A 26,358-nucleotide genomic window follows, 5' to 3' on the forward strand; every position below is an offset into this window, starting at 1 on the left:
ACCCCGGCCCTTCGCCCGGCTGGAGCCCCCAGTCTTCTGGTTGGGTGTCCTCACGTGGACAGAATGAAGACACTATTCCTCTAGAAAATGCCACTCCCCTGACACCCCTCCCCTCCGCCTCCGCCTCCCTCCTCTTCCTCTAAGGCTGCTCCTAGGCTCCCTGGGCAGGCCAGGTCCAGGTCCCTTGGGGCCTGCCTACCCGGGATGCCAGGCATTTCCCACGTCCTCTGCATCTTCTCCATCCTGTGTCCTTCAGCTCACCCACATTCTCCTGTATCTTCAAGTCCAAACATCAGCAGAACCTGTGTCTGCCTCCCAAAGACTCCCAGCTTCCTCCTTGTCCCTACCTCCCCATCTGCAGATTCCTCATCCCCACCGTTGGTTCAGGTTCAGCAGCCAGACTTCCAACACCCTCCAATCCTTTCTCCAGGGGTCACCTCATTTCCTGGGTATTTTCTAGGTTCATTCAAAGGCCTTAGTAAGTTTATTTTCCATTATCTATTAATAGTCCACTGACTTATTTAACTTATATGCAGAGTACATCATGAGAAATACTGGGCTGGAAGAAGCACAGGCTGGAATCAAGATTGCTGGGAGAAATATCAATAATAGCTGCATATCTCAGATATGCAGATGATACCACCCTTATGGCAGAAAGTAAAGAAGAACTAAAGAGCCTCTTGATGAAAGTGAAAGTGGAGAGTGAAAAAGTTGGCTTAAAGCTCAACATTCAGAAAACTAAGATCGTGGCATCCGGTCCCATCACTTCATGGCAGATAGACAGGGAAACAGTGGAAACAGTGGCTGACTTTATTTTTCTGGGCTCCAAAATCACTGCAGATGGCGATTGCAGCAATGAAATTAAAAGACGCTTACTCCTTAGAAGGAAAGTTATGATCAACCTAGATAGCATATTAAAAAACAGAGACATTACTTTGCCAACAAAGGTCCATCTAGTCAAGGCTACAGTTTTTCCAGTGGTCATGTATGAATGTGCGAGTTGGACTGTGAAGAAAGCTGAGCGCCGAAGAATTGATGCTTTTGAACTGTGGTATTGGAGAAGACTCTTGAGAGCCCCTGGGACTGCAAGGAGATCAGACCAATCCATCCTAAAGGAGATCAGTCCTGGGTATTCATTGGAAGGACTGATGCTGAAGCTGAAACTCCAATACTTTGGCCACCTGATGCAAAGAGCTGACTCATTGGAAAAGACCCTGATTCTGGGAAAGATTGAGGGCAGGAGAAGGGGACAACAGAGGATGAGATGGTTGGATGGCATCATCGACTCGATGGACATGGGTTTGGGTGGACTCCGGGAGTTGGTGATGGACAGGGAGGCCTGGCGTGCTGCGGTTCATGGGGTGGCAAAGAGTCGGACATGACTGAGCAACTGAACTGAATCCACTGACTACTGGTTGTTTCTAATTTTATTATGTTATAAATATCTTTGTATACAAATTTGATTATCTCTGATTATCTCCTTTCATAAAATTTCAAAATGAAAGAGTTAAAGAAGGCAAATATCTTTAAGGGCTTTTAGAACTTATTGCCAGATTGTCCCTAAGGAAATGCACAAGCTTGGAGTCAGATGCCTGGATTCAAATCCCAGCTCTGGCGGTAGCTAGCTGTGTGACAAGCAATTGCTTCCCCTTTCTGTGTCTCAGTTTTCTCATCTAGTAAATGGGTATAATAATACCACCCACTTGGGAGATACTGTGAGAATTCACAGAGTAGCATTCTGTGGGCCATGGGTTCCAACATTTATATTTCTTAGTCCTGTGGTTCTCAGAAATTTTGGTCTCAGAATCCTTTTAAAGAGTGATTCAGTTCAGTTCAGTTCAGTTCAGTCGCTCAGTCGTGTCTGACTCTTTTCGACCCCATGAATCGCAGCACGCCAGGCCTCCCTGTCCATCACCAACTCCCGGAGTTCACCCAGACTCACGTCCATTGAGTCGGTGATGCCATCCAGCCATCTCATCCTCTGTCATTCCCTTCTCCTCCTGCCCCCAATCCCTCCCAGCATCAGAGTCTTTTCCAACGAGGCAACTCTTTGCATGAGGTGGCCAAAGTACTGGAGTTTCAGCTTTAGCATCATTCCTTCCAAAGAAATCCCAGGGCTGATCTCCTTCAGAATGGACTGGTTGGATCTCCTTGCAGTCCAAGGGACTCTCAAGAGTCTTCTCCAACACCACAGTTCAAAAGCATCAATTCTTCGGCACTCAGCCTTCTTCACAGTCCAACTCTCACATCCATATGTGACCACAGCTCTTTAAATTATTGAGCAGCTCAAAGAGCTTTCGTTTTTATAGGTTTCATCTAGCAATACTTCCAATATCAAAGTTAATCTGAAAATATAAAATAGCAATGATAAATCCACTGACTATTTCTTCAAACCAAAAATGAATGAGAAGAATGGCGGTGTGCCACATTAAAAAAAAAAAAATCTATTTGGGGACTTCCATAGCAGTCAAGTGGTTAAGATTCAGGACTCCCACTGCAGGGGGCATCGGTTCTACCCTTGGTTGGGGAAATAAGACCCCACATGATTTGTGGCATGGCCCAAAAAACAATCTGTTTAATATCACATTTGAGAAAAGACAGCTGGCTTCTCATATCTGTGTCTGCCTTCACTCTATAAGAATACATTGATTTGATTGAAGTGCATGAAGAAAATTTAGCCTCAGATTAAAAAAAAACTTTGAAAAGAAAGTAGTCTTTTTAGAGCCTTTTCAGATAATTGCGGCTATTCTTCTTTGATACTACAAAGAATGTGGTGGTTTTTTGAAGGTTAGCTGCAACGTGGAATCTCAGCTGATATCTGTGTGCTTTTTGTGCTCTATTACATGAGAACCCATGGATCTATCTTGCGCTTTGAAAGGATCTTTTATTCACATGTGATTTTGTAAATCACATGTTGGTGTTTCCAAACATATTTGTTCACTGAGTAGATCTTGCGACCGATGACACATCCTATTATACAATATGAAAAAAAAAGTATAACATTCATGAATATTGCAACTCTCTGGCAATATTGGGAAGTTGTGAAGCTTAAGGTGGCAGATACAATCTCCAAAATTGTACTTTTTGCCAAAAGCCTTAGAACTTTATTATTGGTAACAAATTCTGTCAGTTTGGTGTCACTGCCTTGATTCACACTAAGAACCATCATTGCTTTCGCATCATTGGTGCAAACTCATCACAGTGAAAAAGGCCACAATTGCCTCAGTATTATTAATACTATGAAATATTCATGGGCCTCCTGAAAGGGCTTTGGGAACCCCTAGAGGCCACCAGAATACACTTTGAGACCTGCTGCACTGTTCATTTTTCTATGAACTTGTTCATCTTTTCCTTACTGATTTAAGAAACCTTATTGAATTCAGTTAACCCTAGCAATCCACATTTGATGGAAACATTATCATTTGCATCTGGTGGGGGAGGTGGTTGGGAAAATTGGTGTATGCATCTACACATCTGAATATTTACTTATTTATTGGCCATGCCTTACACACTTGTGAGATCTTGGTCCCCAACCAGGAATCAAACCAGGGCCCTTGACAGTACAAGCAGGGCAACTACTGCACCACCAGGGAATTCCATATTCAGCTAAATCTAATGGTCTTTTCCAATTTGAGTTTCTTGATTTTTAAAAAATCATCCTGGCCTTCCCCAGTGGTATAGTGGCTAAGAACCGCCTGCCAGTGCAAGAGACATGGGTTTGACCCCTGGTCCAGGAAGATTCCACATGCCCTGTGCAACTAAAGCCCGTGTACCACAATTACTGAAGCCCGAGCACCCTAGCGCCTACATGCTGCAACTACCGAAGCCCATGTGCCTAGAACCTGTGCTCCACAAGAGAAGCTACCACAATGAGAAGCCCTTGCGCCGCAATGAAAAGTGGACCCCTCGCATCCCAACTAGACAAAGCCTGGATGCAACAACGAAGACCCAGCACAACCAAAAATAGATCAATAAATAAAATTTTTAAAAAATAAATAAAATAATCCTAAGCAAATTCTTCCCATATTAGTATTAGTGTGTCAGTGGTACGGAACAAAGGATCACAAATGGAGTGGCTGAAACAACAGAAACTTCTCATCTGATAGCTCTGGAAGCCAGAAATTTGAGGTCAAGGTGTGGACGGGGTGGGTTCCTTCTGAGGGCTGAGTTGTTGTTCAGTTGTTCGGTCGTGTCCGACTCTTTGCGACCCTGTGGACTGCAGCACGCCAGGATCCCCGTCCTTCACTGTCTCCCGGAGTATGCTCAAACTCGGGTGGTGCCATCGACCATCTCAGGGCTGGGAGGGAGAGTCTGTTCCAGGCCTCCCTCCTTGGCTTCTAGACGCGTCAGCCCGATCTCTGTTGTCACCGTCACAGAGCGTCCTCCCGTGTGCCTTTCTGTGTCCATATCTCCCCTCTTCATAAGGACATCAGTCATTTGAATTGGGTCCACCCTAGCAACTTCATCTTAACACGATCATCTTAAGGACTTAATGGCAAACTCCTTATTTCTAAACAAGGTCATGTTCACAAGCACTGGGGATTAGGACTTGAACTTCTTTGTGTGGGGAGTGGGGACACAATTCAATTCATAGCATTTGCTTTGACTTGTTTCTAATGGTTTGATTATTTCTCCCTTTCCGCTCGATTCTCTGTTTTGGAATTTATTTATTTTTAAAATATATTGCCAAATTGTTTCAAAACCCTGATAATGCTTACGGACCTGTCTATAATTTTAATCGGTTGAAAATTGAATTTCTCATTGCCCCTATCAAATAGTTTTATTTGGCATGTGGGATCTTAATTCCCTGACCACAGATCAAGTCCATGCTCCCTGCAGTGGAAGCTGGGAATCTTAACCACTGGACCACCAGGGAAGTCCCCTGGGACTTATTTATTCAACAAATACATGTCTAATAGTGACTAATGTATATTTCCAAAAGGAAAATTTTATTCTGTGTCAACTGTACTTCAAGGACATTGCTTTTGTAAAAAATAAGTGTTGTGAAAGGAAGAAAGAAAGAAGGGAGGGAGGAAAGAAAAAAAGAAAGAGAGGAAGGAGACGGAAGAGGGGCCTGCAGTTAGCATTGAGCTTTATGTCGGAGGACTTTGGAGTGAAGGTTATCGCCTGTATTCTTCAGATAGCCAGCCATCTGTCAGGTTGTCAGAGATCCTTCCTGGATGAATCACCACCCTCCCCCAACCCCTGCAGAAGACAAGTTAGAGCCGGTGCCCGGGCCTCAAAGGACCTGGATGGGCCTCCGAGGTCGGCTGGCTCAGACAGCACCCCCACGCGCCCCTTCCTTGCCACCAGGAGCATCAGCTGCAGTGTCCACGGGTGGGAAACGTGGGTCTGCTCTCCATGGGACAGCATGGGACCCCCATGGGACCTCTCCTGGGACAAGCACAGAGGTCATGTACACAGAAGGGCTATTTGGTTTCTCTGGTCTCCTGTTCCCCCCACCCCATTACTGAATAACTAGAAGACTTCCTGTTTATCCTCTGACATAGTTGTTTCATGGCCAGTTTCACTCCTTGGCCTATCCTGAGGTGATCCGGATTTAGCCTCAGGCTTTTTGAATTATTTATAACAGTTAAACAAATATGACGTGACTCAGATGTCCATCCACTGATATGTGGATAAATAAATGCTGGCTATCCCTCAATGCAGCGTTACTCGGCCATGTGTTGTGTCTGTGCTAAGTCGCTTCAGTGGTGTCCGACTCTTTGTGACCCTATGGACTTGTAGCCTGCTGGGCTCCTCTGTCTATGGAATTCTCCAGGCAACAATACTGGAGTGGGTTGCCATTTCCCTCTCCAGGGGATCTTCGCGACCCAGGGGTGGAACCCGGGTCTCCCGCATGTCTCGCAGATTCTTTACTGTCTGAGCCACCATAATAAGGGACCAAATACAGATTCCTGTACACCGTGGAGGAACCTGGGAGACCTCACTGCTGGGTGAAAGAAGCCAGACAGTAAATGACAAATACTGCGTGTTCCATTTATGTGAAACGCAGAGAAAAGGCAAATCCATAGACACAGAAAGTAGACTAGCAATGGCTGGGGCTGAGAGATTTGGGGGGAAATGAGGAGTGACCACTGAAAGGGGACTGGGTTTCTTTGGTGGTTATGATGGCGTTCTGTGATTAGATAATGGTGATAGTTGTAAATATACTATTAATAAAAGCCACAAAGCTGTACACTCTAAAATGGTGAATACTGGGAATTCCCTGTTGGTCTAGTGGTTAGGATTCAGGGCTTTCACAGCCCTGCAGGGATGTGGTGGTGGGAGGGGAATTCCATCCCTTGTGGCGGAACTGAGATCCTGCAAGCTGTGTGGCCAAAAATTTTTTTGTTTAAATAAAAAATGGTGAATATTATGACATGTGAATTAAATCTCAGTTAAAAAATTTTTTTTAAAAAAACAGAGAATTCCCTGTGGTGTTTAGGAGTTCATGATTCCATTGCAGGGGGCACAGGTTTGATTAATCTCTGTTCCGGGAACTAGGATCCAGCATGCAGATAAAAAGAAAAAGAAAAGAAAAAATAATAAATGTGGGAGTTTGGGATTAGCAGATGCAAATTATTATGTATAAACTGGATAAACAACAAGGTCCTGTTGTATAGCACAGGGAACTATATTTAATATCCTGTAATAAATCATAACAGGAAAGAATATGAAAAAGAGTATATATATATATATGCGTATAACTGAATCACTTTGCTGTACAACAGCAGGAATTAACACAGCATTGCAAATCAACTCTACGTCAGTAAAATAAATCAAAGCATAGTTGTCATAAACATCTCAGTTGCTGTCCACAGTAAATCGGAAAACTGGCAGGTGTGATAAATCCCACATATCTGGTGTGAGAAGTGTTGGTGTGTGACTGTGAGTGCAGGAGAGGAAAAGTGGGTGCTTTTCCCTTGTCAGGGCTTCAGAGCACAGAGGCCCCAAAAGGCTCCCCATGGGCTGAGAGGTGGCCCGGGCCAGGCAGCCCTGGAGAAGGGTCAGGAGCCTGGTTGGGGTGGGGATGGTTCAGGGCTGCTCAGGTTAGAGCTGGGCCTCCAAGGACCCTGAATCCTGTGATTCAGACACCAGTTCTGTAATAGAGTCAGGCACATTCAATGAATTTATTTTTTTGCCCACAAGTTGATTTTGTTCAAACCCCAAAGATAAAATGTTGCTTCAAAGAATTCCTGACCCCAGGAAGGTGGACTCTCCAGTCTGCAGGGGACTGGGAGAGGATTCCTTTCAATACATTTTAGGGTTCTTGTTCATTTTTACCTGCAAGAGAAGCGGGTGGGGTCAGGCAGGGCCCAGAACTGACCACGGGAGGAGGACAAAGGTGGCCAGTTGGGTGGGGCCACTAGGCCTCCAGGCCAATGGAGGGAGTCCCACCACCTTCTCCCCACCGCACCTGTGCCTCCCCCAAACCACACCCAGGCCTCCCTCTTACTCACACACTCCCCGATCCCTACCTGATGTCCACCTAGGACCTCTTAGGGCATGGTCTTTCAGTGCTCTTCTTCCAGGCGTACAAGGCCATCCCAGCAACCACTACTAGCGCAGCAGGCCACACCGCAGACCCTATGGCCATTAAACCCGCAGACAGAGAACCCTTTGCCTATAAGGGAGGAATGAGGTCAGGTGACCTGAGTGACACCAGGGTGACCTCACAGGATGGAGACAGTGAGGGGATGGTAGGGCTCGGGGTCCCAGACTGACGGGAGAAGGTGCAGGAACCAGAGAAAAGACAGAGACACTCAACAAGATGGTCCCATCCTGCCCCCCCACCCCCAGCTGAGCAGAAAGAATAAACTCTAAGGCAGATGCCGGCCTTGCCCCTCCCTCTGCAGTAACAATCCGGTAATTTCAGGGCAGCGACTTGACCCTCATGGAAACAGCACTCTCTGCCTCCTGGACTGGTGGGAGGAAACAAGTGCCCACGGGGTTTGGGGGCACCTCGGACAGGACTGCCTGTGGGGAGCCCTTCTGGGTGAGCCAGGTATGGGCTTTAGGGTCTGGGGCGAGGGGACACTCTGGCTCCTCAAGCATGGCTCCAGCCAGACCCAGGCTCCCAGCAGGGGGTGGAGGCCAAGGGCTCCCTCAGGTCCCCTGAACCTCCTGGTCTGTTGCTGGGGATGTGCTGGGGTCTCAGTCCAAGGCGAGCAGTCCCTCCACCCTCACCCCCAGGTCCCTGGAGACTTAATCTGTTCTGGAAACAACCAGGGTCCTGCTCTTGTGCTGGTAGCTGTTGGCTGGGCCTGGTCAGGTCCAGCTGGTTTTGAGGGGTGGATTTGTCTCTCACCACGAAGAAGATTATCCCGCTTTTCACATCTGTCATCTTCTCAAGGTATCAGAGTTCACCCCTGTAGGGGGACACCTGTAGTCATCTTCCTTCCCACACACTCCGACTCCCCCAAGGTCCCCCAGGTCCCCCCGCAGAGACTGAAGCCCCTCCCCAACCCTTCTGGAGGGGTCGCCCAGACAAGAGAAAAGTGCCACTTGCCTGGAGCTGACCTTGGGGGTTGGGGGTCCGCTGGAAGGTGACAGTGGGGTGTAGGCTGGGCCACCCCAGGGACTGCTGGGTGTGGAGAAAGGAGCACCTAGGTCCCCTCCCCCACTCCCCCCCACTTCCTGCCCGACTGCCCCCACCCTGAGCCTGTTCAAAGGTACCCCAACATGTTGGTGGAGCAGCAATCCCACTCTGGTCCCCAGTCTGGCACCCCCTCACCTTTTGAAGGAACCCGAGCTCTCTCCTCTCCGACTCTCAACTCTAACTAGGCCAGATCAGCAATGGACTTGGTACTGCTATTTGCTTTCTCCTCCCTCCCGTGCACCGCACAGCACCACCGCGGCCTCTTAGAAAAGCAGCAGTTTCCAGGAAACCAAGTTTCTGAGATCACGCATGCGTAGTTGCTCAGTCGTGGCTGATTCTTTGCGACCCCTACGGGCGGTAGCCCGCCAGGCTCCTCTGTCCATGGGATTCTGCAGGCAAGAATACTGGAGTGGATTGCCGTGCCCCGCTGCAGAGGCTTTTCTCAACCCAGAGATCAAACCTGATCAAATCTCTTACATCTCCTGTATTGGCAGGCGGTTTCTTTACCACTACCGCCACTGGGAAGCAATGGTTTGTTCCATTGCTCTCTTTCGTCTGCTCTGCAACAAAAGCTTTTAAAGGTACCAGCTGTGAGACAACTCAGGGCTCCATGGGTGCAGATGAGGGGGAGAGGGAGCGCCCAGCACTTGGGCGGGCTTCCCACGTAGATGGTAAAGGAGGCATGGAGAGGCTGTAGGCCACAGGCTGCAGAAAATGGAGCCAAAGACCCCATAACTTGGAGCCCTTTGGAGAGGAGGCTGAGCTCGTGCGTAAACACAGCTGCAAGTCCAGCCGCTCAGTCCAGTCCCTGCCCACTCAGTAGCCTCCAGCTCCTACTGATCAGAATCCCTGTAGCCAATAGGTTTGGCAGCAGACGTTTACTCTGGGAGGTCCCAGCCGGGAGCCTTCAGTCCTGGGAGACTTCCTGGAGGAGGTGACAGTTGGTCTTGGGAGGGCAGTGACTTGGGGAGGGCTGTGTCCTGGGGAGGGCTAGCTAGCAGGAGGAAGCCTGAGGCTTCCTGGGGACAGGTCCTGCAGGAGGAGGCCCGGAGTCTCTGACACATACAAAATACCCCTCATCTTACCATCCACCACCCACCACCCCTGTATCATCTACTTCCCTATGTTGGCAGAGAATACAGCCTGCCTGATGCATGTGCCTTGACAACCAGGAGAACAGAGTTGCTCTTTTAATGCAAGGTTTTTTCACCGTTATTTTAAGTACTATCCTATAGATGGGCATTTAGGTTTATCCCATTTTTTTCGTATTATGAATTTGTGCCAATACTATGCATGCATGGATGTCTCCTTCTGATCTTCAGCTGGCATCATGCTCTGTGGCCTCTCCAGGGAGTGGCTCCCACCAATGCTCCGAGGGCTCCACGGTTTAGGGTACCAGCTGAGGGAGTGCCACTTTATATTTTTGTAAAATACATTTACACTTTTATAAAGAACGTTTGCACTTTTATAAAATATTTATATTTTCATAAAATACATTTATATTTTATAACATGTTTTATAAAATGTTTACATTTTTATGAAATATGCTTATAATTTTTAAGTGATAGGATTTTGATTGGTCTTTTATAAAATATAAAATATTTATATAAAATGTTTGTATTTTAATGAAATTATGTTTATATTTTTATGAAATACATTTGTAATTTTTAAGTGATGGGATTTTGATTGGTTGGTCTTTTATTTTCAGTGTTTAGGGGTTTTTTTCCCCTCAGTATTTTTTTTAAGATTAAAAAATTGTCATACTTCATTTGAATTTTCATGAAGCCTCAACTGCTAAGAAATAAAGGTAGTGCTCTAAAAAAAGTTCTAGAAACCCCCAAGTTGCAGAGAGCATCCACCTGGAGAAGAAAAGGGTGGGGAGCACAGTGCATCCTGGTCTGTGGCTTACCTGTATGCGTGAGCTTCCCAGGGCTGCCATAACAAATTGCCACAAACGGCGTGGCTCAAAACAGGAATTTGTCTCCCGCAGTCTGGAGGCCAGAAGTAAGAGTCTCCCACCCTTCCAGAGGCCCTGGGGGAGGAGTCTCCCAGCTCTCCCGCATCTGGTGGCTGTTGGCACCCCTCAGTTTGTGTTTGCATCCCTCTTATCTCTGCCTCCATCTTCCTAAGGCCTTCTCTCCTGTGCATCCGTCTCCTCCCTCAACTCATGGTGATTTCGTCTGGAGATCCTTCACTAGTTACCTCTGCCAAGCCCCTGGCTCTAAACAAAGTCACATTCTGAGGTTCCAGATGAACACGAAGTTTGGGGGGGCCACTAGTCAACACGCTACACTGTAGGATACAAATTACATTTCAAAGAAAAATTAAGATATCTTTCTGGGGACTTTCCTGGTGGCTCAGGGGTAAAGAATCCGCCTACCATTGCAGGAGACGCGGGTTTGATCCCTGATCTGGGAAGATCCCACAAGCGGTGGAGCAACTGAGCCCAAGTGGCAAAACTGCTGAGCCTGTGCTCTAGAGCCCAGGAGCCGCAACAAGAGAAGCCGCTGCAATGAGAAGCCAGAGCACCGCAACTAGTGAGTAGCCCCCACTCGCTGCAACCAGAAGAAAACCTGAGCAGCAACGAAGACCTAGCACGGCCAAAAATAAATAAATAAATACAATTTTTAAATTAAAAAAATATTTTAGGAGGTTTCATGAAGATTGGAGGGGAAGCCCAGAGGCTGGGCGCCTGGAGAGGAGACTGTCTGTAAAGTCCAGAAATGAAAACATTTGTCCCCACAGTAACCTGCATACTAACGTTCACAGCAGCACTATTCACAATAGCTGTAATGTAGAAACAACTCAAAAGCCCGTCAGTGAATGCGTGGGTAAACAAAATGTGGTATATATACATTCAATAGGGTATTATTGTCATTAAAAAAGAGTGAACTGCTGACATGTGCTACAACATAAATCTTAGAAACATTATGCTAAGTACAATAAGATGGGTGTGAAAGGACAGATAGACTCCACCCTGTGAGCGCTGGGGTGCACACAGCAGGCCTAATATACTTTCCCAGCTTTAAGGATGCAGAAACAGCCTGGATCGGCAACAGAGACATCAGTGGTTTAATGAACAGGGGGATCTTAACACATCTGGGCAGGCCTTCCCTGGTGGCTCAGACAGTAAAGAATCTTAATGCAGGAGACCTGGGTTTGATCCCTGGGTTGGGAAGGAAATTTCCTTCCCTTCAGAAGGAAATGGCTACCCACTTCAGTATTCTTTCCTAGAAAATTCCATGGATGAGGAGCCTGGCAGGCTATACAGTCCATGGGGTTGCTAAGAATTGCACAAAAGTGAGCAACTTTCACTTACATGTCTGAGCAAGGTCCTGGAGCAACCACCTCACCACGTGGGGTTGACAGTGGGCAGGATAAAGTGGCAGCTTTGGCTCCCAGGCACACTCCTTAGTGCCCCTTTAATAAGAACAATCACTAGCTGGGTCCTGGGGGCAAGTACGTCAGAAGGTCCTTCTTGTGCTTAAAATGCAAGTGAAGCAGGCGCTGGCCTGCACAGGGAGCAAGGCATGCACAGGGCATGCACAGGGAGCAAGGCATGCACAGGGCATGCACAGGGAGCAAGAGAACAGCCCTCTTGAGGGGCCCGATCGAGCAATGAGGAACCTAGAACTGATGCAGGAAGGGGTCCCCTTCTAGGGCCCGACAATGGGCTGTTGCCTAACACTCAGAAATGAATTGTCTGAGGAGACACACATGCTGACAAAGCAAGAGACTTTACTGAGGAGGAGTGCCTGGGCAGAGAGCCCCAGGGTAAGAGAACTCAGGGGTCTCAAGGTTAGCAGTCTCGGGGTTTATGGTGATGGGGTTAGTTTCTGGCCAATCCTTCTGACTCAGGGTGCTGCTTGGTGACCAGCGCGTCGCTCAGCCAAGGTGGATTCCAGGAAGAAGGATTCTGGGAGGACACATGGACTGGTGTGTGCTTTTGACCTTTCGATAGTTCTTTTGTTTGGCGGTGGCTTGTTAGTTTCATTTTCCTTATTAGGATCTCCTGTTGTAGAATAACTCACGCGAATGGTAACTGTGGTGCCTGGCCAGGATGGACAGTTTCAGTAAGAATAGGCAAATTCTTAGAAAATAGAATAGAGTTTACCAAGGGCTAGGGGGTAGGAAAGTGAAAGAGAGTGAAAAAGTTGGCTTAAAGCTCAACATTCAGAAAACTAAGATCATGGAATCTGGTCCTATCACTTCATGGGAAATAGATGGGGAAACAGTGGAAACTGTGTCAGACTTTATTTTTGGGGGCTCCAAAATCACTGCAGATGGTGATTGCAGCCATGAAATTAAAAGACACTTACTCCTTGGAAGGAAAGTTATGACCAACCTAGATAGTATATTGAAAAGCAGAGACATTACTTTACCAACAAAAGTCCATGTAGTCAAGGCTATGGTTTCTCCAGTGGTCATGTATGGATGTGAGAGTTGGACTGTGAAGAAAGTTGAGCGCCAAAGAATTGATGCTTTTGAACTGTGGTGTTGGAGAAGTCTCTTAAGAGTCCCTTGGACTGCAAGGAGATCCAACCAGTCCATCCTAATGGAGACCAGTCCTGGGTGTTCATTGGAAAGACTGATGCTGAAGCTGAAACTCCAATACTTTGGCCACCTCATGCGAAGAGTTGACTCATTGGAAAAGACCCTGATGCTGGGAGGGATTGGGGGCAGGAGGAGAAGGGGACGACAGAGGATGAGATGGCTGAATGGCATCACCGACTCGATGGACATGAGTTTGGGTGAACTCTGGGAGTTGGTGATGGACAGGGAGGCCTGGCGTGCTGTGATTCATGGGGTCGCAAAGAATCGGACACGACTGAGCGACTGAACTGAACTGAGAGGGTAGGAAGTAGTTATTGTTTAACGAGTACAGAGTTGGGGAATGAAAAAGTTCTGGAAATGGATAGTGGTGATGGTCACACAACACCATGAATGTATTTAATGCCACGGAATTGTACATTCAGAAATTAGTTTAAATGATAAAATTTATATTCATGTGCACTTTACCACACACAAAACAACTACACTGTATTAACACTCCTGACCTATGAGGTTAGCCAGAATGGAAAAGCACTGTGAGGTAGTCCATTGGTGAAGCAGTGGGAAACGGGCCCTCTCTATATTCTGCCAGTGGGAATGCAAACTGGTACAACCCTTACAGAGAGGGATCAGTCCTTACTAACAAAACTGTTTCTCTTTACCTTTTGCCCTAGCAATCCAACTTCTAGGAATTTCCCTTGAAGATACTGTTGTTGCGACCCTATAGCCTTGTAGCCCAATAGGCTCCTCTGTCCATCGGATTTTCCAGGCAAGAATACTGGAGGGTAAAAAAAAAAAAAAGAACACTGGAGGGATTGCCATTTCCTCCTCCAGGGGATCTTCCCGATCGGAATCGAACCCCGGTCTCCTGCATTACAGGCAGATTCTTTACCACTGACCCACCTGGGAAGCCCACCTTGAAGATATACACCCCAACAAATATGAAAATATGTATGCACCTGGTTACTCATTGCAGCATGGTTTGTGATCACAAAACACTGGAAACAATTAATTTAGGGCTTCCTAAAAAAAAATTAGTAGGGCTTCCCTGGTGGCTCAGATGGTAAAGAATCTGCCTGCAATGCAGGAGACCTGGGTTTGACCCCTGGGTTGGGAAGATCCCCTGGAGAAGGGAATGGCTATCTATTCCAGTATTCTTGCCTAGAGAATTTCATGGACAGAGGAGATGGTGGGCTATAGTCCACAGGGTTGAAAAGAGTTGGACATCACTGAACAACAAACCCTTTTACACTTTTTCACTTTCACAAACTAGAAATTTCATGAGAAAATTGGTTGACTCCTTCTTAACCAAATGATCTGAATCAGCTCAAAGTCAGTGTTGGCAGTAATGCAACCACTGGGCAGAACGTGTCTCTTCCTACTGTACACTGAGAACATGTATCACTTCCCTGGTCTTCCTGCCAAAAATGTGTAACCTGCATTTTAAAACTATGATGAAACACCAGACATACCCACATTGAGGGACCTTCTACAAAATAAATGGCTTGTACTCTACAAAGATGGTAATGCCATGAATTACAAAGAATCAGCAACCCTTCCAGATTAAGATGTCTAAGAACACTACATTTATGATTTTGAATTTTCTTTTGCTATTCAGGATATTATCAGAACAATTGATAACGTCTATATAAAGTTTGTAGATTATTTCAATGTTACTTTATTTTGAAAACCGTACTGTGGATATGTAGGCTTTCCAGGTTGCACGGTGGTAAAGAATCCACCTGCTAATGCAGGAGATGTGGGTTCGATCCCTGGGTTGGGGAGATCCCCCTGGAGTAGGAAATGGCAATCTGCTCCAGTATTCTTGCCTGGGAAATTCCATGGACAGAGGAGCCTGGTGGACTACGGTCCATGGGGTTGCAAAGAGTTGGACACAACTGAACAACTGAGCACACAGACTGTGGATATGTAAATGAACTCGTAGTTCTCATAATCCATTCTTTTCTCATAGGAATAGGACGTTCTCTCAAGCATTAAATGCAGTGATTCACATACAGAGATTAGCACAAAATATTCAGTAAATACAGGTGAAACTATTCACCTCAGATTGGGACTTGAACCCATGTGCCAGGATTTGAACTGCCGAATCTCTGCTTGGGACTCAAACCCACAGCTTTCCAACTAAGATTACACACCTGGTTTCAGGACCTAATGAAGCAACAGATTCTTGGTGTCTCCTGGCAAAAAGAACTCAGTGAGATCAGGATGGCAGAGCGGGGGTGTGAACGTGCCCCTTGGCTGATCCCTGTCCTGTGGCAGGGGCTACCACATTGTTGTGAAGTGATTGTCCTCCAATTAAATCAATAAACTGAAAAAAAAAAACAAAAAACAACTCAGAGAGAGATAGTGATATATAAGAAGTTAATTTATTTAGAGAGAAACTCAATCCACAGAGTGTGGGCCATCTCAGAGGGTGAGCCCAGCCTCACAAGGTGGTATAGTTAGCTTTTATGGACTGGGTAATTTCATAGGCTAATGAGTGGGAGGATTCTTCCAACTAATTTGGGCAAGGGGCAGAGATTTCCAGGAATTGGACCACTGCCCAGTTTTTGGTCTATGATGGTTGGCTTTGAACTGTCATGGGTCCTCTCCGTGGGTCATCTAGCTCACTGGTATGTTAAAATGAGTGTATACTGAGGATCACATTCTAGTCAAAGTTGACTTGTCTGCCATCTTGAACCCATTTAATTCTAATCAGTGTTTACCTCGGGTCCTAAGGATATATCATTTTTTGAAAGATTGTGCCCCACCTCCTACCCTCCTATCTCCTGGGAAGAGTATCATTGGGAATTTGGTTACAGGAAAGGGTCTTACTGAAGAAACTATCACCTTCACCCTCACCTGAGAAATATCAGCTTAAGCCCAGAAAGGACAGGCTTTTCCACTTTGCCATAAATCACTCCAAAGATGCGTCCAACTCCGGTAAGCACTTGCCAAGAGTTCAAGAAGGTAAGATTATATCAGCCCCGGCACCTTTAAGCCAAAGCTACAGCTCCTACACCAAGCGGTAGGTTGCCCCACTCCAGCATATGAGGTGAGTTTATCTTTCCACGATTACAAAGAAAACCTAGTAACATCAGATACAAAGTCAAAGGGACCACAGTTCATTAACTGGCTGCTGGTATAGGCTGCCCCCACCCCCACCCCAAACAGAGATAACCCAGACGACTGGCCTGCCTGTAAAACTCAGCTTCTCCCAACTCTGCTTTGAGGGAGACTGGCTGGTCCTCAGGCTCAAGCAAAACGGACTTAAAAACATTAACCTAAGACATTCTGCAGAGGGCTGACAAACTTGGGGCGGGGGGCGGGGGGAGGTTGTAACGTTTTTACCCTGCCACGTATGTAACACGCCTCATGTTCTGCAGGAGAAAATTGCACCTCTGTCTGGCCCCCTTACTCGTAGTCATAAAAAAAACTCATTCCTCAGGGGCAGCCAGCCCGGTTCAGCGGATGGAAGCTGCGAACACCACGGTCTGCTGGCTCAGCTCTTGGCTCAAGCCCTGGGCCTGTAGCTGGGCTCTGGGATTACCGGGGTGTCCGCCGCCCGGGGTCTGGGGGGCGGGTACTCCTGGGTCCGGAATGATAGGTGCAGCATGGCCCCCGGGCTCACGCAGGGAGGCGTGCGGTCACTTGGAGGCAGCGGTGTTATTGGCCTCGGGCCCATTGCCTCCTAACATGGGGAGACAAAATGGCGGCCTCGTGGTGGGGGCGGGGGAGAGCGAAGCTACCTACGGGTTCCACGCCACGCTAGAACTACAACTCCCAGGATGCTCTGGGCCGAAGGCGGGAGCGATCGAGGGCTAGCGTCCCTAGGCCCTGTGTCCTCCTGCTCCCCGTCGGAAACCCCCTGGAATGCGTTGCTTGCTCCGGGCCCCTCCCCAGACCCTCCCCGCAACTGGCTGACGGGACTCGTAGTTCATCGACAACAGAGTTGAATCTCCTTCGGGACTCAAGGAACTACACATCCCGTGCCGATTCCGCGCCTGCGCACAAAGCCGCGGAGCGTACTACCGTTCCCGGCGGGCCTTGCGACGCGCGCGGTTGCGTGCTGACGCGTTTAGTTGGTCGTGCTGACGTGCAACGCGGCCCAGGCGGGGTGCGAGTGGCGCAGTCGGAGCCCGCTGCGGCCCCAGAGGAAGCGAGGAGGCGGCGGTGTCGGCTGAGTCGGGCGGACAGGCGAGGCTGGGCCGCGGCTCCAGGCCCCGAAGGACTCAGGAGCTCGATCTGCGGCAGCACCTCTCCCCCTCGGAGGCGGCGGGCGGAGGCGGCGGCGGGTGAGAGGGTTAGGGAGCGAGCGAGCCGGGTGGGGGAGGGGCGGCGGCCCCGGCGCCAGGCCAAAGCGCGCGGAGAACGGCCCAGGCCGCCGCGCGCACGCGCGCTCGCCGCCCCTAGCTCGCGCGGACGTCCCTGCTCGCCTGCCTCCCCTCCCCCTCTCCCGCGGTTCTTGTCGCGCGCGGGCTTTTATTCCCCCTCCCCCATGGCAACGGCGCGCGCCGCCGAGTGCACTAGGGCTCGCGCGCGTTCTCGGCGAGGAGTGGGTAGCGCGCGACTCGGGCTTCTCGTCTCCCGGACGCGTGCGGCGACGAGGCCCTGTTGCAGCTGTCCTTGCCGACATTTTGTTTGCGGGGAGGGGGCTGCGGCGGCGGGGGCCGGCTGTCGGCTCCTTTGCCCCGCTCCTCGCCGGCGTCCGGCCCGTCCGTCCCTACCCGGGGCTTGGGGTCTGGCCCTTAGCCTCCCAGACTACCGGGCGCCGCGCAGCCCCCTCCCCCATCCCTCAAGGCCGAAAATAGGTCTTGGCGGCTCAGCCTGTGCAAAGAAGGTCTTGAACTAGATGTCTCCTAGATTTCGGCATTTTGGATTCGTTACTGTCTGCCGTGAAGTATTAAGAAGCGAAGCGTTCAAAACGTTTTTTTTGTTGTTTTTAATTAAGTATTCAGTCTAGGTATGTTAAGGCAGACCACGTGCTCTTTTCTTTTTTTGCACCTTTTCATGATCTCCTCCAAAGTTGTGTTGAAGCTGGGGAGGCGGCTGCCAGCCCTTTCTTGAGAAAGCGCAGGGTTTTGTTATAATTTGACTCAAAACTCTTCCAGACCTTGGTTTTCACGCAAACGCTTATGTAAGATAGCTTTTGGGTCAAAAATTTTAAAAGTTGTGTTGTCTTTGCTTTTGAGTGTGTTGAATCTAGGCCTCTTTTACTGAGCCAGTACTTCAGCTTTTTGGGTTCCATAGTCCCTAGTCAGCTACTGTGGTGCCCCGTGCTGAACTTGATGTGCTTACGTATTACTTAGTTTCATTTTCCTGCACCGTCCGCTCCCTTTTTGGTGCGTTTCTTTCATTGACTGTCGTCATACTGAATTTTAAGACTCCTTTTGTCTTGTTAGTTTAACATGTGATAATTCTCCAACAGAAAAAACTGCTTTTTATTTTCTTTTGCAGCTTGCTTTTACTATCTGCCTTTAGCTTGGGTGACTTTTGCATGCCCATAGTCCGTGGATCCCAGTTTTAAGTATCTCCATTTAGGTTTTGGTGATTTGTGTATATATATTATTGATACACCCTTCTTGTCCATCTGTCCTTTTGGAGCATTGTCTTGGATGCCATGGTATTCCTGTTTTTTGTTTGTTTTCTTTGCTGGGTCATTCTCTAAAAGTAGTCTGTTGTGATTGAATACCCTTTGCTTAGCAGCTGCTGGTTATCCTTTTCCAGGGAGTGGGAGGATTATTGTGTGAGGTGGTATGGAAGTGTGGGTGAATGGTTAAACCGAAGAATTAATTGCAGGTCAGAAGCTTTCTGCAAGGGAAGCAGAAACTAGGTAGGTTATAGAGAGCCAGAGAAAATCTAGCTTAAGAGTAAAGAGAAATTTTGAGAAAGTAAAGGCGAAGGTTGGAAGATTTCTTGTAGTATAAAGAAATTTTTCATTTCACACAATTTCGCTTGCCTTTCCTAGATTTAGCATCATCCTTTACCCCAATATGGTTATTTTTTTGTTTTGTTTTCAGATCTCTAGAGTCTGCAACTGGGATTGGGTAGGGACCCAGCCTTAGAGTTGAGGGGTAAGGGGTACCAAACTGTTCTAGAGATGAGCTGTCTTCTTTTTATTCAACATCTACCTATAAAGGGGGAGGTTAGTACATTTTTCCAGGAGTTTGTATAATGTTTCTTCCAGAGTATTTTAAATGAAACTTTCCTTTTTATCCAGTTCTGTGTTCTTTTCCTTCTGCCTTCACTAATATCTCCACTTTGTTCCTTGGGTTCTTTTCCTGGGGTCCTTTTCACTCACGCATTTCCCTTGTGACACTATCTTGGACAGGAGGAGTTGGAGAAGAAAGAGTACATAGAGCAGGAGAAAGGCATAGAGTCTGTAGGCAAAAAACCTAATCAGGAAAGAACTAGCATTTGAGGGTTTCTTCAGAGTCATGTGGGGCTGGATGAGAAAAACTAGGAAGTAAGGTAATGAGGGGACTGTTAAAGTCAACAGTTTGACTTTAATGAAGGAGAGGGAGAAAGAGTGGGGTTTTTGTGACTTAAGTGTGGGGAGAGGATGTAGAGAAGGTATGGGGAACAGTGGGACTAGAGGCCCCTTTGATACACATAGAGTGTTGAGTTGAAAACGCAATCTTTTAACAGGAGCTAGGGAGACTTGGGTGAGCCACAAACCATGTGAGAAATCCTATTGGGAAGGAAATTGAGGAAATAACATATCAGTCAGGATAGTTGATTGGACATGCCCCTTACCTGAGAGATGAAGTATATGAGGATTACGTATCTAGGCTTCATGTGTTTCTGCAGTGCGTGCTGGCCTTTTAGGTTAGGCCTCCTTTTGGATATCTAGGGGTTCTTGAGTCAATTTGTATTCATAATTTCTGACTACGTTCAGGGTAGCTAGCCTGAAATGCTTAGGTTAGTTCTTGGAAGACTCTAGACTTGACTGCAGGCCTTTGTGTGCCACAGATCTCTTTCTCTCTCTGTTTTTATTTTTTGTTGGTGTTTGTTGTGCCCTGTTTGGAGGCCTCAGTCAGTTGCCAGGGGTTAGGAATCAGAATAGTTGGTAAAGATATCACTTGTGCATATTGGGTTCAAAGGAGAATAAAGGGATAGTGTGGAGAAATTTGGGAGAAATTGGATCTTTGGGGTGGGTAAGGAAAAGCTAGGTACAAACAAGTGGCTTTTGCACACTGAGGGTAAAGACTGTAAGAGTTGGTCTTGATTTGGTAGAAAGAAAGTGAGGGAAGGATGAAGGAAGGGTTTGTTTAGGAGACCAGGAGGATTATGCAGCCAAAGGAGGTTTAGTGTGGAGAGACCTGTTGAAGTAGGTTTGAAGAAGAGCAGGGATTTGGGTGGTGGTGAGTGGCTAGTTTGGGGCCAGGGGCCTGACCCGTGTCTCCCCGCTCCCCCTCAGGAGCGGTGGTGCCCCCCCGGGCACGGGGCCATGTACAACGGGATCGGGCTGCCGACGCCCCGGGGCAGCGGCACCAACGGCTACGTCCAGCGCAACCTGTCCCTGGTGCGGGGCCGCCGGGGTGAGCGGCCTGACTACAAGGGAGAGGAGGAACTGCGGCGCCTGGAGGCTGCCCTGGTGAAGCGGCCTAATCCTGACATCCTGGACCACGAGCGCAAGCGGCGCGTGGAGCTGCGATGCCTCGAGCTGGAGGAGATGATGGAGGAGCAGGGGTGAGGGAGGTCTGGGGGAGAGCCACGCACCCAGCGAGTGCAGAGCTGGGGAGTTAGGTGGGCTGTAGGGAGCGTTGGGCAAGTTGAAAGAGGCCTGGAGAGAAGTGAGTTGTAGGAGGGGAGGTGGTAAAGAAGATAGCGAATTGAAAGGAGTTGAGGGGCAGTTCAAAGTGAAACCTGTGTCTGGAACATAAAAGGGAGCCTGAGGGAGTCTGAATTATTTAGATGAAGGCACAGGGGGAATGAGGGGGGCCATTGAGAAATACATGCTTTAAGGGAGAGGTGGGGAAGCAGACCAGGCAAGACACAAGAGCTTGGTAAGCTGATATGTGTTGTCATTGGTAGAGAAAAGGAAGGTGAATGGATGTAAGGGTTGAGGCCTTTGAGAGTAGCAAAGGAAAGAAAACAGGAAATTGGAATAACACCTGGATAAAGGGGATCATGAGTTGGGTAGGGAAGTGAGATTTGTGGAAAAGGAGCACGTTCAGGCAGAAAACCTTTTAGAGCAGTGGTTTTCAAACTTCAGCAGTGGCGTCCCCCCTGTTTTTTGTTTTTTTTTTTTTTGACAATGCATGTTACTTTGGAATCCCATGAAATGAAAGACCTGTTCATGTTGATTGAAGTTGGGGAGGAACACTTGGAACTCTGCCTGCTTAACTTTCCTCTTTTGGCCCCGGAGTGTAGCATGTTTAAAATCCACTGTTCTAGAGGGTGTAGTCAGTGCAGGGAAGAAAGATTACAGGAAAAGAGCAGAATTTGAAAGGAGGGCCCTTTGGGTGACAGTGAGTGAAACATTTATGTGTGCATGGAAAGGGAAGGGGTCCTGCTGGGAACGAGGGAATTGTAAACCCGGGTCTGGGGAGAGTGTCTGGTCAGGCTCTAACCTTGAAGGCTTTTGTTCTTCAGGTACGAGGAACAGCAAATTCAGGAAAAAGTGGCGACCTTTCGACTCATGTTGCTGGAGAAGGATGTGAACCCTGGGGGGAAGGAGGAGAACCCAGGGCAGAGGCCAGCGTGAGTGTTTCCCTCTCCATTTTCTCTGGACTCTCTTCTGCTTTTGCTGTTCTCTCTCCTTACTGTGGACTTTCTCCCTGCTCTCTGCCTTTTCTCATGGCTGTTTGGTCCATGCCTGCAATTGTGTGAATATGACTCTGCATTTTGTTGTCTATCTCCTTTAGACCTTTGACCTTTTCTTCTCTAGGGTAACTGAGACTCACCAGTTGGCAGAATTGAATGAGAAGAAGAATGAGCGACTCCGAGCTGCCTTTGGCATCAGTGATTCCTATGTGGATGGCAGCTCTTTTGATCCCCAGCGTCGTGCTCGAGAAGCTAAACAACCAGCTCCTGAGCCTCCCAAACCTTACAGGTACACGAGATTAGTGTCAGTTTCTCTTCCTGATTCTAAGTGCTTTGCTCCATTTTTTGTGTGTGGATTATTTCTTCTCATATTCTTAAGATTTTGTTCTGAAGTTGAAATGTCTCAGAAAATTCATCTTAGCACCCATCTTTGCTTCTTTTCATCTTCACTCAGCCTTGTCCGGGAGTCTAGCAGTTCTCGCTCACCAACGCCAAAGCAAAAGAAGAAGAAAAAGAAGAAAGATCGAGGACGGTAAGTTAGTTGGAAAGTTATTTTAGTAGCCAGAGGACCGCACCTGTCAGGCTTTTTCTCTTTGGAAATAGAGGATTTTTATTTCTAGGAAGCAGGAGGGAGTTGTCAGGAAAGTCAGGGAAGAGGAATTAACATTCAGGTCTCAGCTGAGAGCAAAAATATGTGTGCTGCTTCAGTGGGGAAGGGTTGATTGTGCAGCTGTACAAAATTGATCAGAATTTTGGTACTGTTCTGTTTTGAGGTTTGTTGTTATAGGTACTTATGCTGCTTAGAGAGTAAAGTTCTGGGTGTAGATCTGGCACATAGGTGCTGTTGGAGTTGTTCTGTGCAGCCTTCTGAGGATGGATCGTAAGTAGGGTGGGCCAGGGAAGGAGGCAAGCCGAATGACCCTGTTTCTGAACCCATGTTTAGCAGGTCAGAGAGCAGCTCTCCTCGACGAGAGAGGAAGAAGAGTTCTAAGAAGAAGAAGCACAGGTATGAGGTGGGCGTACATGGAGTGATGGGAGAAGCTTGGTGAGTTCAGGCATAGATAATGGTTTATGTTTTATTTATTTTTTATCCACAGGTCAGAATCTGAATCCAAGAAAAGGAAGCATAGGTAAGAGCTCTTTGTGGCATAGGGAGGACAGTGTCACATGAAGTGGTGAGCCATTGCTACCTGATGGCTTTGTTTGCTCTTTTTTTTTTTTCTCCTTAAAGCTCAGTTCCTTGATTCCCTGCTGGTGATTCTCCTGAATGACAGTTCTTCCCTTTCTACTTTTGCTTGTTTTTTTCTTTAAAAATGATTTTTATTTTAAATAATTTTGCCTTATTTCCCAGGTCTCCTACTCCAAAGAGCAAACGTAAATCTAAGGACAAGAAGCGGAAGCGGTGAGTAAATTAGAGGGAAATTAGCTTAATGGGTAGATGAGTGCCACTTGGGGATAGGGCAGTCCAGTAGAAGGTTGAGGGATGGATAAGGGGAACCTTGTAGACCTTTGACAGTACCCTGAGCTGTGATATTGGTCTTTCTGCAGATCTCGAAGTACAACTCCAGCCCCCAAGAGCCGACGGGCCCACCGTTCAACTTCTGCTGACTCTGCTTCTTCTTCAGATACTTCCCGCAGTCGGTAAGGGGTGGTCCAGGAGGAAGGGAGGGAGAGGGACTTGTGGGTTAATCAATTTAATATTTATTGAGCGCCCACGGTGTGCTAGGCGCTGCACAGACCATTCGGAAGACACGGTCCCTGCCCTCTAGGAGCTGACAGGCTAAAGCAACAGGATGGACAGACATATACATTTCCCCTTCTCTTTTTTTTTGTTTTTTTGTTTTTGTTTATTTTATTTATTTTGTTATTTTTTGTTTTGTTCTGATATATATGGACTGCCAGAATAGGGGGGGTGGTGGTTTGTTCGTGGTGTCTGGGGGAGGAAGGAATCCTTACCCTGGCTTCCTTAATCGGGGAAGGCTTCCTGAAGGAGGTGGGCTCAGAGGTGAGTGGTGAATGAAGCGGGTAGGGAATGGACTGGGTGGAGGGTTCTGGGAGGTTTGGGGGAGGTAAATATGAAGGGGTAGAGGGAGAATATTTTTTGGGGATTGATGTTGAGAAGAGAAGGAGCAAAATGAACTGGACCTGAATTTCAATATGAGTAATTTGAATCTTGTGAGTGAGAGAAGGTTTTTTGGAGGAGGGTTATAGTCAGGAAAGGTAGATGGGAGCTGGGGAGGGGGTTTTCTGTTCTCTCCTGAACTGATTTTCTTTCTCTCTTCCCGTCCTCAATTACCTCTCGCAGGTCTCGAAGTGCTGCAGCTAAAACCCATACAACTGCCTTGACTGGACGAAGTCCTTCGCCTGCTTTGGGGCGTCGAGGGGAGGGAGATGTACCTCCCAGGGAACCAGGTACTACCAACATAGGGCAGCCTAGTAGTCCGGAGCCTTCTACAAAGCAGCCTAGCAGTCCCTGTGAAGACAAAGACAAGAAGGAGGTATGTTCCTGAATTAATGGATGTTCTTGGGGTTGCAAGGCTGTGGATTCAGGATAGCTGTTCAGAGTTAAGGAAAAAGTAAGATCAAGTTTTGTTTTCTGATTTGTCTCTTGGTATTCATAAAGTTCTCTTTTGCATCTGCAAATCATTTAGAATTGTGACTTTCAAACTTCACTAGGTATTAATAATAGATTTTCCCTTACTATTTTGTTTGTAAATGTAAGATAAAACTCGGAACAAAAAATTTTCTTTACACCTATTAGCCATTTACTATTCAGTGTCTCTAGTATTTATTTCATTAAATGCTGGTTGTGGCTTACTAAAATTTCTCAGTCCGCTGAGTTGCTGCTTGCAGTCTGAAAACTACTTTTGGAAATATTTTCTCCATACCTTTTCTTTTATACTTGCTGCTGCTGCAAAGTCTCTTCAGTCGTGTCCGACTCTGTGCGACCCCATAGGCGGCAGCCCACCAGGCTCCGCTGTCCCTGGGATTCTCCAGGCAAGAACACTGGAGTGGGTTGCCATTTCCTTCTCCAATGCATGAAAGTGGAAAGTGAAAGTGAAGTCACTCAGTCGTGTCCGACTCTTAGCGACCCCATGGACTGCAGCCTACCAGGCTCCTCTGTCCATGGGATTTTCCAGGCAGGAGTACTGGAGTGGGTTGCTATTGCCTTCTCTGTTTATACTTGCTATTCTAATTCAGACCCTAATCATGTTTTCTTATTTCTATCATCACAATATATTTTTAATTGCTCTTTGATAAAGTTGTAGCTCTCCTGTTATTTTTCACATTCTCCAGAGTTGCTTTTCCAAACTGCAAGTTCGATCACCTCAGAAGCATAATTTACTTCCTATTTCTCTTGGATTATGTTTTAAGGTTTTTATAACTTGGTCTCTTTTTCTGTGTTTTCCTATACTTTATCCTAGTTTTTGTTATTCACGTGCCATGTTCTCAAACAGGTTTTTCCCTTTAATGTAGTTATTTTTAAAGGGTAAAGTCAGTTACTTTGGGAAGTTGCTTTATCTTTATATTTAAAAATATTCTTCTGCAGTCAGCATGTTATAGTGGTTGTTGTGAACTAATAGTACATTAGATTGCATTGTTTTTTCTAGATTATATGACTTTTGAGATTATTATAGACTCTGTTTTCATATGTTTTTAACTGTATTTTGTACTGTGTGATTATTGAATGAATGTGACTGCCTGTGGTGAGGAAAAGGTGTTTCATTGGAAGGGGTGTTGGGACTTTACAGATGATAGGAAGTTTTGGTGCTTACATTATCCCTACCCCTACTCTCTTTTCCACTCTTAGAAATCTGCAGTTCGACCTAGTCCCTCTCCGGAAAGGAGCAACACAGGGCCAGAACCACCGGCTCCCACTCTGCTCCTTGCTGAGCAACATGGCGGCTCCCCACAACCCCTTGCAACAACCCCCTTAAGTCAGGAGCCAGTGAACCCCCCTTCTGAGGCTTCTCCAGCCCAGGGTCATTCACCACCTAAGTCTCCTGAGAAACCTCCCCAATCTTCTTCAGAGAGCTGCCCACCATCCCCTCAACCTACCAAAGTTTCTCGGCATGCCAGCTCTTCCCCTGAAAGCCCTAAACCGGCACCAGCTCCTGGGTCCCGCCGAGAGAGTTCTTCTCCTGCATCCAAGAGTCGCTCTCATGGCCGAGCAAAACGGGCTAAGTCACATTCTCATACTCCTTCCCGTAGGGTGGGGAGGTCCCGTAGTCCTACCACCAATAAGAGGGGGCGGTCTCGGTCTCGAACCCCTACCAAGAGAGGGCATTCTCGGTCCCGGTCACCTCAGTGGCGTAGATCACGTTCTGCACAGAGGTGGGGACGATCTAGAAGCCCCCAGCGACGTGGCCGCTCTAGGTCTCCTCAGCGGCCAGGCTGGTCCAGGAGCAGAAATGCACAGAGAAGAGGCAGGTCTA

General features: G+C 47.4%; 1 protein-coding gene and 3 long non-coding RNA genes across 8 annotated transcripts; 2 read left to right on the forward strand and 2 right to left on the reverse strand.

The window, feature by feature from the left end:
• Positions 1 to 4,011: 4,011 nt before the first annotated feature.
• LOC147345603 (uncharacterized) lies at positions 4,012 to 8,859 on the reverse strand. Of its 2 annotated transcripts, none has more exons than XR_015154880.1 (4): positions 8,738 to 8,859; positions 8,312 to 8,372; positions 7,482 to 7,627; positions 4,012 to 6,503 (listed from the first exon to the last, which is right to left on the reverse strand). It is a non-coding gene; the product is annotated as an uncharacterized LOC147345603 (long non-coding RNA). The 2 variants fall into 2 exon arrangements; XR_015154879.1 differs by lacking the exon at positions 4,012 to 6,503 and adding an exon at positions 7,110 to 7,287.
• Positions 8,860 to 8,937: 78 nt separating this feature from the next.
• LOC147345604 (uncharacterized) lies at positions 8,938 to 11,243 on the forward strand. Its single transcript, XR_015154882.1, has 2 exons — positions 8,938 to 9,183; positions 10,991 to 11,243. It is a non-coding gene; the product is annotated as an uncharacterized LOC147345604 (long non-coding RNA).
• A 3,572-nt stretch (positions 11,244 to 14,815) lies between these two features.
• Positions 14,816 to 17,110, reverse strand: LOC147345605 (uncharacterized). The gene is made up of 2 exons (XR_015154881.1): positions 16,016 to 17,110; positions 14,816 to 15,482 (listed from the first exon to the last, which is right to left on the reverse strand). It is a non-coding gene; the product is annotated as an uncharacterized LOC147345605 (long non-coding RNA).
• Positions 17,111 to 17,241: 131 nt separating this feature from the next.
• LOC147345606 (serine/arginine repetitive matrix protein 2-like) lies at positions 17,242 to 25,842 on the forward strand. 4 transcript variants are annotated; one of them, XM_086376173.1, is made up of 12 exons: positions 17,242 to 17,448; positions 20,574 to 20,845; positions 21,752 to 21,859; positions 22,047 to 22,211; positions 22,377 to 22,454; positions 22,866 to 22,928; positions 23,020 to 23,052; positions 23,274 to 23,324; positions 23,471 to 23,563; positions 23,649 to 23,927; positions 24,228 to 24,420; positions 25,734 to 25,842. In XM_086376173.1, exons 2-10 carry the CDS (start codon positions 20,604 to 20,606, stop codon positions 23,689 to 23,691), a joined length of 876 nt encoding a protein of 291 aa, XP_086232299.1. In that variant the 5' UTR covers positions 17,242 to 17,448; positions 20,574 to 20,603; the 3' UTR covers positions 23,692 to 23,927; positions 24,228 to 24,420; positions 25,734 to 25,842. The 4 variants fall into 4 exon arrangements, with proteins under 4 accessions (XP_086232299.1, XP_086232300.1, XP_086232302.1 ...); XM_086376174.1 differs by having other exon boundaries at positions 22,869 to 22,928; XM_086376176.1 differs by lacking the exon at positions 20,574 to 20,845.
• The last annotated feature ends 516 nt before the right edge of the window (positions 25,843 to 26,358 follow it).

The sequence above is a fragment of the Bos grunniens genome, chromosome 25 (genome assembly GCF_055505025.1).
Source record: "Bos grunniens cultivar Pamir isolate PY7600 chromosome 25, Bosgru_T2T1.0, whole genome shotgun sequence".
Taxonomy (NCBI): Eukaryota; Metazoa; Chordata; class Mammalia; order Artiodactyla; family Bovidae; genus Bos; species Bos grunniens.